The sequence below is a fragment of the Lates calcarifer genome, unplaced genomic scaffold (genome assembly GCF_001640805.2).
Source record: "Lates calcarifer isolate ASB-BC8 unplaced genomic scaffold, TLL_Latcal_v3 _unitig_1677_quiver_2255, whole genome shotgun sequence".
Classification (NCBI taxonomy): domain Eukaryota; kingdom Metazoa; phylum Chordata; class Actinopteri; family Centropomidae; genus Lates; species Lates calcarifer.
The window spans coordinates 128-12,593 of record NW_026115682.1 but is presented as its reverse complement, the minus strand read 5'-3'; the positions used below and the strand labels follow the sequence as shown (position 1 = coordinate 12,593).

Sequence of the window (12,466 nt, the reverse complement as noted above, 5' to 3'; positions counted from 1 at the left end):
TTTAAGAGATGGCTTGATAAGGAAAATGTTACATGTGAGCGCGCTGTGTGACAGATTGTGTGTTTTGAAGAGGGAGCTGTCATTTAGCTTACACACTGTCGCAAGTCTGCTTTCTGCTGCCGCATGAAGGCAGGTGCTCCCATCTGTGCAGCCAAATAGCATAATTTGGGCCAAGAGTTGAACTTGAAAGGATGAATAAGTGTAGTAGTTGTTACTCAATACTGTAGTAAAATAACCCCACTGCCACAGCCTGTTACTAAAATAAACAGGACTTTAAGACCGAGAGTGCGGGTGGGGGCTGTGTGTGTCCACTGTATGATCCTCGGCTTGGTGTTTGTGTGTGTGTGGCTTTAGGGTTGCAATACTGAGTGCCTTTGCGTTACACACGCACACATATACGCACACACATTGTCAGAGGCCTTGCGAAGCCCAGCTGAGCAAACATCCTTGGGTTTGCTCCCTGCCAAGGGAGGTCCTTCCCTGATACCTTCCCCTCCTTCTTACCATCAAGGGACTGAGTGTAACTGGGATATAGCGCGCACACACACACACACACACACACACACACACAACCCCCTTCAACCACACACCATACACTGGAAGCCTTCACCAGCCAGTCAACCAGTCCCCCTTCTTTGCCCGACACAATTCAGCCGCACGTTTGATCTTTATATATACAGCTAGGTTGGTAGAATTCCTGCCTAACATTTTTAGCCTTGAAGTCCTAAACCACTAAATGCAGCCTTGCTCCAGTTGCTGGCAAAGGTAGAATTCCTAAAGAGGGTTTATTATGTTTTGGTCTAGGGACACACAAGTGATTCTTGTGTGTTTTTGGTGTGTACTCGTACAGCTGTTTGATACAGCGCTGTGTAAAGTCAAGCAGATCATCTGAAAACTTAGTTTCTTTCTTTGCCCAGTAAGACTCAGCATACTTCTGAAATATAATGAGTTTCACCAACGAACACACTCCTATAGCTGTATTTGATGTTTTCATGCTTTGCTCCCACCTCTAACACTTTCACTTCCAGAACTCGGTGTCTGAAGCGGCGCGGAAGAAAGAGCGGGACATGGTCAGGAGGGAGATTGAGCGGCTGCGTTCGTCCATCCAGACGGTGTGCCGCAGCTCCCTGCCTCTGGGCAAGATCATGGACTACATCCAGGAGGACATGGACGCCATGCAGGCTGAACTGCACACCTGGCGACGGGAGAACAAGGAGCACGCACAGGCCTTGCTGCAGGAGCAGAGGTGGGTTGGCACATGCACAGCATGCATGAAGTTAGGAGTCGTTGAATGAAGTCTGTTTAATTTCCAGCACTGCTCCATACACAGACTCTCATGCAACAGTGCTAGCTCTCTAACATCTGTCACTTCACGTGTTGTCAAACCTTTCTTAAACTGAAATCTCAACTCATGTAAGAAATGAATTATTCCTTCTTGGTTTTTGCTGGTGTTCTCTGCAGAGCGACAGACCGGGCAGTGGAGCCTCTTAAAGCAGAACTAGCTGAGCTGGAGCAGCTGATCAAGGACCAGCAGGACAAGATTTGTGCTGTAAGGTCCAACATACTGAAGAACGAAGAGAAGATCCAGAAGATGGTGACAGGAATCAACTTCTCCTCAAGAACCTGAAGTGAGAAACATGGTCCAGAGAAAATCCTCTAAAAAATGCAGACTGTTTTTCTTAGAGATAATGTGGGAAAAGGACCAAACACTGCACTTTTAGGTTTTCCTGTCAGAACAGGAGATGGACCTAAAAAAACACATATTTCTACTACACGGTGGGAAATAAACACAAGGCAGATGCTGGTAAATAAAACCACCATGCCATGGTTTAGAGCTCTGACTTCAACATAACTGTGTGATAAAATGCAAAAAGAAGACGGTAGAGTTGGAGAAATAACTCCATAAATAATTCAAATTGATCTTCCTGCTCTGCACACTATCCTAACCCCATCCTCTGCCCCTGTTCTGTAACGGTGCCTTTGTGGAATGAGCCACTGCACAGCTCATTATAGTCAGACTAGATAGTTATATTTAATGCTTGATTTTGCCACACGCTCAGCTGTCATTAGACCAAACTGTACTCTTTTAATTACTCAGTGTGGCACACATCACATCATTTTTCCAAGTCCTGAGGACCTGGATCTTTGTCACACAGGACTCAGTTTTCTTGGAGTAATGAGCAGACGTGTGTTCTGCTTCATTTGCCGTTTTCCATGGTGATTATTGCGTCTGCTGTAGTGCTGTTGGACTAGCTATACAACAATAATTAAACCTTCTCGTTGCACATTCAGACGGTTGAAACAGGAGGAAAGTTCTAATAAATTTTCTCTCTCTTTCCTGGAGAAATCTAGGATGAATGTGGAGGGTCGTGTGTGACCCAGTTGACTGATTCAGTTGTTACAGGATTGTGGAGCCCTGGTTTGAATCTGTCCAGGGACCTTTTATAACAGTCTTTTCTTTTTCTTCCAAACCTTGTCTTTCAAGCCTCTTCCCTCAAGCTCCCTCCCTAAAAAAGGAGGATTTAGACTGTCTTCAGCAAGCGTTTTCTTTGCTTACAACAACCTTATCCCCTCTTTAAAAAACAATACTTACAGTTTACCTAAATGTTCCTTCATTCACTCTTCCATTTTTGAAGCACCATGGCACTTTGCTAAGAGAGATTAAAGGAGGAGCCTTTGAATTTCTTGGAAAACATTTTTGGGCAGTGTTAAGATTTCTTCTTCTCTCTCTTGTACCTTTCTTACAAAACCTAACATTGCACAACAACAGTAATCCAATGTACTTTTAGGGACAAAAAAACCCAGAGAAACAGATTGACTCTCCTCACAGTGAACGTGCAGGATTGTGCAGGTCCCTCAAACTTTATTTGTACTGTAGAATTTGCCAAACTCATCCTTTTTTTGGGGATGGACACGATGTTTGGTTAGATGGCAACTTTTTGTGTGAACTTTCATGTCTTTATAAATGAAAAAAGATGATATTTTACCATCTCCTTTTGTGGCTGAAGAAATGTGCTGTACACATGTAGCTAACATGGAAATATGAAGCAATACTAGGCTGATAATTGATAACTGTTTTTCTCAAAGCTCCAATAATTGAAACATCTCATTGTTGTTCATGTGTGAATGAACACAAATCCAAATGTTTTCTTGCATAGTGGCCTCTCTCACCCTGAATGAACATGCAGTTTCCATATTTAAGTAATAATACAACTGTCATTTTACATTGTTGTTAATACTTGTACACATGCAGTCGCTACCTCTGTTGGTTCTTCTGCAGAGTTGCCTCCCAGGGCACACACACTCTCAGTGTTTTTAGGAAACACTTGCTGTGACATCATGGTTGGGTTGATCAATATAATCTTTTTTTTTTCCCATAACGCCGAGCGGTTGCAGTTTCATTTTTCAGAAGGTGATGTGATGATCGTACGTACTGTGCTGTGACTGCTCTCTCTCTGCATAACGACCAAAATGTTCATTTTCTGCTCAGACTTGGGTTCCACTTCCATTTCCTCATCAGATCGATGGATTATTACCAGTAGAGCAGATGACACACCATCTGTGCTAAGAACATGAATTACTTCTGTGATATTACTAATGTATATTTGAGGGAAAAACACATTTAAATGGATACTATGAACCCTATTTATGTTGGTGGTTATAAGAAAACACTGCTGTCTTTAAACACTAACAGGGACAGTCTGGAAATATCCTCATTAACACTCTTCATTTGTGAGCTATTGGCTATAAGGACTCAGCAGTCTTAACGTATCATTTAGTCTGATTTTACTACATTTTATATCAGTATTATATTTAATCCACTAAATATAAATTAGAACATTAACCTATAAAAAAAATCCAATTAAAAAATCTTCAAAGCAAAACTCATGGAAAAGTGAGAAAGGACCATTTACACTGTACACTATTTGTATCATATTTTCAGTTTCTCTTTAAACTGTACATTATGTATATGTGGAGATTGTATCATAGTTCAAATAATGATTATAATTTTGTAGTGGAGTGAAATAAATGGTTATATTGCAATACATATTTGTCATTTCTCATCATTTTTAAGAGTCAGAGTGTTGCTGAGAAATACAGACTCAAAGTCAGCTTAGCTTTATAATGGAAACTTAATGAGAGGTCTGTGTTGCTGGAGTTAGATTATGAAAATGATAAATGACCCTGGTTTGTAATTTTGACAAGTTCATGTAATAACCTTGTGGCGTCTGGTACGGCCAAGTCACACTCTGAAGGAGACTCGTTGACAGAAGTAAAACATTTAACTTTCTTTTTAAGGCCCTCAAGCAACATTAGCGAGTCACGAAACAGCTGCAACACGCACAAAACATATTAGGAGTCCCCCTTTAACAGCTATTAAGCCAGATTTGGACAGAGCAATTGTGATGCAAGTAAGAGATTTAGCTGAAGGACACCTGCTTTCAGCAAAGACGCTGGCCCCAGTCTCAACAGGTGGATTAAAAAAAGGACCGCTTCATTATTCATCTGCATTTAGCTTTTACTTTAAGGTTCCACAAAGAAGAAGTGACTTGAGACCGGACTGCCTCTTCACGATTTAGAAAAAGCGCAGTTGGTTTTGGCCTTTGAATGTCACAATAGTTCATGCTGCTAATGACTGACTACACCTTTTACTTTCACTTCTGTGGAAGTTGCCTCATGAAACTTTCATCTCCTGTGACTTAATAATGATTAAAACTGTGTCTCTAAAAAGTTGTAGTCCGCTGAACTGGAATCTGTTTTATCACCACATCAAGTTTCAAACCTGTGTTTCTGTTTCCGCCCTGAAACAGTCTTGTGTTTTTACTGCTGCTCTGTAAGCAACCTGTTCACTAACAGGGACTCATGGCACTGTTGACCTGTCCTTTTATTTTTAGAGCAGCACCAGGGCCTCGGTGTCTAGAGCTATGGCTGCATGCCTCTCTGGTGTACGTTACCCACCCAGAAATGACTCACCACAGATTAACAGCAAAAATAAAAATAAAAAACAAACAGCTGACACTACATTTTGAGTATTGTGCACATTTTAACAGGAAGCCTCGTCTCTGTGCACACAGAAACATGGATATACAGTGTCTCATCCAAACCTCATGAGCCCTTTTGGCACCACTCACTGACCTTTAACACGACCTCATACAAATATAAACACATTCATCACACTGTGCCACACAGCTATAAGAAATATTTTATGTGTGTTTGTCAGCTCTGAGGCTGTAATGTCCTCTCCCTATATGTTATTAGTACAAGTACAGTATTGAAGATGACTGTTTAGGACACTAATCACGTCCTCTGTCTTTTTGTTTGTGTGGTTTAGTTTGTTTTTTTGCGGGTGTAGCAGCCAGATGATATTTCTATTCTATAAGTTTATACATTAGAGTTATTAAAACTGACTTTCTTTTGGCCAATAATTTAATATGTTTAGTATTTCTCTATCAGGATTGTATTCCTCACATGTGGTGAAGACGGTGAAACATCTGCGTCCATGTTGGAAAAGAAAAGTAACAGAGAATAATGACATTTCTCAGAATTCTTTCAGTTTTTTATGTATTTATTTTGTCGGTTGTCTGTCTTCTACCAGGTGTTTAAAACCTCCCTCAGTCCGGTCCAGGTCCTGCTCAGGCGCGTCCCCTTTAAATCCGTCCAGCTGATCTGAGCGCAGTCAGGAAGTAGCCGCAGTGAGCGCAAGGCGCAGCCGCCGTCACCAACACAAGTCACGTTTGTTTATTTTGATGCATCTCGTCTGATCCAGATCGTTGGTTTGGAAAACGGCGTCGGTCTGCTGCCGAAGCCCCAGTGTCTTGGTCGTGACGGTGTGACGGTTCAGGATCATGGCCGACGGTCCGGAGGCTCAGGCGGATGTTGACGACCCGCCCAGTATCAGTTTCCCTCCGCTCATCACTGTGTCTGATCTGCCCGGTGCCACTGCTGCAGGTAACCACGGCTGAGTGAAGTGTGAGCAGCCATGAGTCATCAGTCCTCACAGGGGACCGTGGTGTGTCTCAGAGGACAGCACGCGCAGGTGTGGTGACTCCTGTTTATAAGGTGTGGCCTGAACATCCAGCGCAGCCCTCCCTGCACTTCATCTGTGCTTTTCTAGAGTCATGATCGATTGATTTCAGCAGGACGCAGACTAAGATCTGCGTGCATCTGATTTTCACAGGGTGGACACAATAATAGGAACACCTGCAGAGTATTAACACTATACCCCCACAGTAACTACATGAGAAGCTGCTCGGTAACTCTTGTCTATTTCTGGTCCCAGTAGGAGCCAGCAGTCCGTGAGCCGGGGCCAGGAGCTCTGCATGGAACATGAGGAATGAATTCACCACAGAATTAGTGTTTTATTCCCACAATCAGCAGGGAGGCTAACGCAGTTATATAACAATATGATGCACAGTGAGAAGAGTGCTCACATCCGGCCCTAATGTGACTTTGTTTACGCAGGTTAGAACTTAAAAACACTGGGGGATCTGTGCTGAGGCGGCTGAAATATCAGAGAAACTTTCTACACCAGTATCTTTTCACACAGCTGTGACTAACCGTAAGGATTTTCTTTACCAGGCCGTAACCTGAAGGAATGGCTCCAGGAGCAGTTCTGCGACAAACCTCTGGAGCAGGACGACATGCGGCTCCACAACGCAGCCTATGTCGGAGATCTGGACACGCTGAGGAACCTGCTGCAGGAGGACGAGTTCAGACGGTGTGTGCTGTGGTGGGATGGGACTCTGGGTGGATGGAGAGGGGAAGGCCTCACTGTGACTGCAGAACTGGCAGCTCGTTGTGTCCTTCAGCGTTCCTGTGTGGCACTAAGTGGTCTGTGGTTTCTCTGCTGTGTGGCTTTGTTCAGTAGGTTTGCTGAGTGACAGCTTGAGAGACACACATGCTGTATAGAGTGTGTCCTTACACTCATCCCCACCACAAAGCAGTCTTAATATACAGGCTTAATGCAGGCCACATGTCGGGAGCTTTTGTCTTCACCACCTTACTCCATCTGTGGGTTCTTTGCTGCTTTTAGTCGGAACCACAGCAGAAATCAAACACAACGCTTCAGTAGAGTCGGTGGCATCCCGTCCTCGTAGAGTACTGGAACAGATCCTGGATCAGCCCAGTGCGACACACAGAGCCACCTTACCGTGGTCAGCACACACTGAACCCCAGCCCCTCAGTGGTTGTAGCAGCAATCATACTCGCTCCCAATCTCCACACCCAGCCAACCCGTTATTACTGGCTTACAGCAGTTCATCTCTCCTCCACATGGTTTACAACACGCTGTTATTTCAGTAACACAGCTTTACCTCATTGGGTTTGTCCTGCCCTGCCTGTCCCAGCTTGGCTGTCACAGTAGTGCTGAAGGCAGTTTATTTTAGCAGCTCGTTTTTTAAATATTTGATTTGGTGCTGACCACAGAGCAGTGATATTTTGGTCCTGTTTTTGTGTGTGTTTTGTGCTTTTATTCTCATAAAGCATGCATAAATCTAATAACCCGTCCCTTCTGTCCCTTGGTGCCAGGCGTATCAACGAGAAGTCTGTGTGGTGCTGTGGCTGCCTGCCCTGCACCCCTCTGCGGATCGCAGCCACGGCGGGACACGCCGCCTGCGTGGCCTATCTGATCGCCCAGGGAGCCGAGGTGGACCTGGTCGACGTCAAAGGCCAGACGGCCCTCTACGTGGCCGTGGTCAACGGTCACCTGGACTGCGTGCGGATCCTCCTCGAGGCCGGAGCTGATCCCAACGGAAGCCGACACCACCGCAGCACCCCGCTGTACCACGCCGCGCGGGTGGGGAGGCTGGACATACTGCAGGAGCTCATCAGGTGAGGTCGCACTGAGCGTGGGATTTTCTCACTTCAGTATCCAGGTGAATGTCCTGTCAGAGCTCACTGAGAAGGACCAGTCCTTCAGCCTTCACTTATTAATGTTTGGTCGATGCAGTAGATTGTGTGAGGGCCAGCGTTTTGATCTGTCGCTCGCTGTGTGATGCAATGTTTTCCACTGCTCCAGGCAGAAGTTAGGTCATTTCCTGCCTCTTTCATCTTTCCTGGAATGCACAATCACAAATCTTTTCAGTCACAGTCTCATTAGTCAGCAGCAGCAGCAGCCCACATTGGACAGTAATCCCACTGACAGATGAATATTTGACAAGAAGAAATAGTCTGAATAGACCGAGGAGACAAACATCGTCCATTTTAATTGCTTTTTTTAAGTCCATGTACATTGTTTGTATAGTACGTTGGCTCAAATTTAAACTTGCAGTACAGGCTGTCCTCTCAAATCTTCTTATTTCACGATCATGTTCTGTGCAGTTGTTTTCTTCAGGGGCCTTTAAGGTTTTACAGAAGCTGTAAAACTGTATCCGTGGCTCTCCCTCCGTCCAGGTTCAATGCTGATGTGGACATGGACCACCAGCTGGGTCCCCGGCTCCTCTTAAGCGCCCGCACCCTCAACACTTTGGTGGTGTGTCCTCTCTACATCAGCGCTGCCTACCACCACCTCCACTGTTTCCAGCTGCTGCTCCAGGCCGGCGCGCAGCCCGACTTCAACTACACCGGGCCTGTCTGCCACGAGGCCCTGACCCGCGGCCTGGCCTCCTGCCTGCTGGACGCCGTGCTGCGTCACGGATGCGAGGTGGCCTTCATCCACCTGCTGCTGGACCACGGGGCCAACCCGGCCCTCGTGCCCTGGGATGAGTCAGAGCTGGAGGCTCCCAACCGGAGGAAGGTGGATCCTGAGGCGCTCAGGGTCTTCCTGGAGGCGAGGAGTGAGTAAAACGTCTGAGCATGCAGACATCAGTGAGGACAGATACAGTATGTTCCTAACCAGGAGCTGTTCTAGGAAGGGTTTTATACAGAGGTCATTCAACTAGAATGAAGTCAATTAAATGAAGTTCATTTTTGGAGCACAGGGGCCCTGCAGCCATGTGCTTCAAATGTTCTGTCCTTTGACCTCCCTACATCCATGGGCCATTTGTTAACTTCTGGGATGACCTAGAGTCTCGCTCTGCCACTGCACAGAGAAAAAACCTCTCTGAGCGACGCCCGACTTAACCTACACACCTAGGAGCTCTCTAATTCAGAGCATCTGGCGTGTACAAAGGCCCATGTGTGAATAATGAATTAATGATGGCTGCTTCAGTTTCAGGGTCCTGGGCTGCATCCAGACTCATTCCCTGTTTACTATATTGTGCACAGTTTTTACCGTCAGCCATTTTATTTAGTGTCTGAATTCTGCACGTAAAGAAATGGAATGAGTGTCTATCACACTACTTTCCACTGACAATCCCACAATGCAGTGTGTTTTTACAGATGTGAAACATGCTGTTCAGTGATGATACATGAGTGCTTGCTGTGAATGATACAAAAGGCACAGAAATATTCGCCAGTTTATCTCCATTTGGCTCGAGGATTTCATAACGTAACTCATAGTTCTCCTGTTGCAGCAGCTAAGGAGATCCTTCCTTTCCTCTCTCTCAGGGTGTCCTCGCAGGCTGACACACTTGTGTCGCATCAGGATCCGCAGGGCGATGGGCAAAAGTCGTCTAAACCACATACCCTCGTTACCTCTACCAGAACCCATCAAGAACTTCCTGCTCCACAAAAACTGACAACCATCCACCCTCTCATCTTCTACAGAGCTCACCCAGCCCGGTCCAAAAAAACCTCAATCAATCTCAAAGACAAGCCACATGATAGAGCATTTTCTGAACCCAGTTTGCTAATTGCTTATTATTTTGTAATAATGAGCAGTAATTAATATTATTTTTCAGACATTTTAAAGTTGTGTAATCTTCCTGTTACCGTAACACTTTATCGAAATGCTTCTTAACTTATCAGAGAAGCCTTAATGTCTCCTGACCTGTGGAAACTGTGTGTATCCTAAATGTTTGCCTTGTGACTCCCCAGATCACCAGGATACGTCCTGGTCCTACTGCAAATAATGTGTTTCAGCTTAACGATCACAGTGAGAATGTCGTTTGGTTTGCTGTTATTAAAACATCCCATGTAATAAATATTCCAGCCAGAGTCAGAGGAACCTTTTCCAGATCCAGCTCCTTGGATTCCTCATTTATCTGTTTGGTTTGAAGCCTTTTACCAACTCTCAACCAGAGTGGAAGGCGAACTGCGCAGCCCAGCATCCTTCTGTTCTAACTCTGCTTCTGTTGATGCATTCCCTTCATAGATCAGGCTGGCGATGTAAGGGCGGGACTGTGCTCTGTGTTTACACTGAATGCTGGGCGGTGATAGACGTAGATCTTTTTCAGCCGTATGCCTTAACATTGAGTTTTTGAAAAATGGCTTTAAGATTGATCAAAGCAGAACCACTAACGATAAACCAGAATAATAAAGTGTGAATTTATTTATTTATTTAAGAAGAAAAAACATTTAGAAAACCATAAATGGGCAGTTAAAGGTCCTGGATCCTGACTGACTGGAATTGTTAATGTTACCATCAAAATCATTGAAGGGGACTTTGTAGAAAACATACACTGTTAAAGCACATTTAAGGAAACTTTCTCTGTAACACTGACAATCTGTTAAAAAGTGGATGAGATTTATTTATGATGAATAGAACAGGTTTGTATTTATTAGCCAGAAAGCTGCCCTCTCTGTGACTCTACTGCACCTTTTGTCTGTTGTGCAAATCTATTGCACAGCTATTCTCATATTTTTACTGTTTGAAATGTCCATGCATTTTTGCTTTGTATATCTCATCCTTATTTGCATACAGTAAATGTGCAATAATTCTCTATTCTCTCCTGTATGTTTTTCAATCGTCCAAAACTCCACAGAAGGGCTTCCACACCAGCAGAAAGCAGAGAGATTCTTCAAAAGTAAGGTCACTTTCCGTGCTTCCTGTTCTGTTAGCCATCTCCTGGAGCGAACACGAGCGCATTATTCCTCCTCCTTTCCTCACAACCCTTTCCAAGATCTGCTACAGTCCAAAATATCCCAGGCGATGTCATGGACAGAATCTCTGGAGTTTAGTTTTGGTTAAATCCAGTGGGACAAAAATTCCCCCTCTGTCGATATCAGGGCAACATAACCTGCAGATGGTGCGAGCTTTCGATCCAGCAAAGCCTCAGCTCACTATTGGTTAATCAGCTCTTGTGGGGGAGGAAATCCCCTCATATACAGTGCATTATGTATCCTTTTACAGGTTCATACCCGGGGATAGTTAAGTGATTAATGCTCCCTGCCACTGGATCCACACACAAGCTGCCAATTGGCCAGAGGGTTGAATCCCACCGGAGCTTTCATTCCTGCTTCCAAAAATGTGTTTCTTCTCTCTGAGTGTCTAAATAAAACAGGCGCCCCTTTTTAAAAATAACTCCCGTTTTCAAGCTCAGGAAATCAAGGTGCCTTCAATCTACAAGAACCCTCAGCAGAGAAGACTCTCATTATGACAGCTTGTCATTTATTAGTAACATGGCATCATAAAGAAACAGTAAAGAAATAACTAAAGCTGATTCATATGGCACTGTTGTTGAGACATCACAGTGCTTCACTTCAAAAGTCTCCAGTTTTAAACAAGACCTGATCAGACCTGATCAGAGTCACATCAGACCTTTTAGAGGACCCACACAAAGACTTTGCTGTAGCACTTGCAAACGATCCAAGGATGTCTTACTAGACATGTCAGAGGGGAGTTACAGTAGTCGAATGGAATGAAATAAAAGCGTGAATAATCATTTCCATAGAACAGAATCATTCAACTGGAGAAAAAAACAGAAAGGAAACTCTCAGCATGTTAGTCAGGAGTTCCCAGCCAAAGTGACATCTGCATTTCTAAGTGTGAATTTAACAAATTTACACGTATTATGTGTGTTTCTAGCCCCAGTGGAAGCACTGCTCTGAGGCAGTGTCCGTCTGTTCGTAGGCCAGTTCGTCAACTACAGGATGAACTGCCATGAAATTTGAATCTGCTGATTGGTTTATAGAGACATGTCTCAGCAGTGATTGGATAGATTGACATGTAATCTGATAGAGATACAGGAAGAGCTCAAAGTTATGGTTTAATCCAGTTTGTATAAGAGGCTTTTCAATCAACTAAACTGATCACTAAATCGACTGATAAAAAATATCTATAAAATATCTATTTTCTCTCTATTGCTGCTGCGCTTGCTGTTGTCTGATTTTATCATCCCAGAGCTTGTGATATCCTCCAGAGGAAGTAATAAAAGTAAATACAATGGTGATGAAGCTCTGGATGGGGACATTTGTTATTGTTGTGAAGTTGATAAATGAGCCAAGATGTCATGATGGTTGAGAAAACCACATTTTGGTGAAAACCCAACTGGCCCCGTGGAAAATGCAGAGCCTGGGAACCCCGAGTAGAAGCAGCAGGGAGCACAGCAGCCGGGGGAGATGGAGGTTCTTAATCCAAAAGGTTCTGGCAAAGACCTGAGAAGATAGACTCAGATGCTTTCTTTAAAAAGCCTTGGGCGGAATCAGA

General features: G+C 44.3%; 2 protein-coding genes across 2 annotated transcripts; both read left to right on the top strand.

Moving 5' to 3' along the window:
* Window positions 1–1,028: 1,028 nt before the first annotated feature.
* On the top strand, window positions 1,029–4,046 carry LOC108890079 (TRAF3-interacting protein 1; the record flags this gene model as incomplete). Its single annotated transcript, XM_018686868.2, is given in 2 exon segments — window positions 1,029–1,246; window positions 1,462–4,046. Coding segments are annotated over 2 exon segments (384 nt in total), but the record flags the coding sequence as incomplete, so codon positions are not given.
* Window positions 4,047–5,568: 1,522 nt separating this feature from the next.
* LOC108890078 (ankyrin repeat and SOCS box protein 1) lies at window positions 5,569–10,760 on the top strand. The gene is made up of 5 exons (XM_018686867.2): window positions 5,569–5,949; window positions 6,580–6,718; window positions 7,528–7,830; window positions 8,392–8,774; window positions 9,487–10,760. Exons 1-5 carry the CDS (start codon window positions 5,847–5,849, stop codon window positions 9,615–9,617), a joined length of 1,059 nt encoding a protein of 352 aa, XP_018542383.1. The 5' UTR covers window positions 5,569–5,846; the 3' UTR covers window positions 9,618–10,760.
* Window positions 10,761–12,466: the final 1,706 nt, after the last annotated feature.

What these genes read in the sequence shown, in the direction of transcription:
- LOC108890078 (XM_018686867.2), top strand. Translation starts at nt 5,847, where the DNA reads ATGGCCGACGGTCCGGAGGCTCAGGCGGATGTTGACGACCCGCCCAGT. An exon ending in CAGGAGGACGAGTTCAGACG is followed by an intron (nt 6,719 to 7,527) that starts GTGTGTGCTGTG and finishes CCTTGGTGCCAG; the next exon opens with GCGTATCAACGAGAAGTCTG. An exon ending in GGTCTTCCTGGAGGCGAGGA is followed by an intron (nt 8,775 to 9,486) that starts GTGAGTAAAACG and finishes CCTCTCTCTCAG; the next exon opens with GGTGTCCTCGCAGGCTGACA.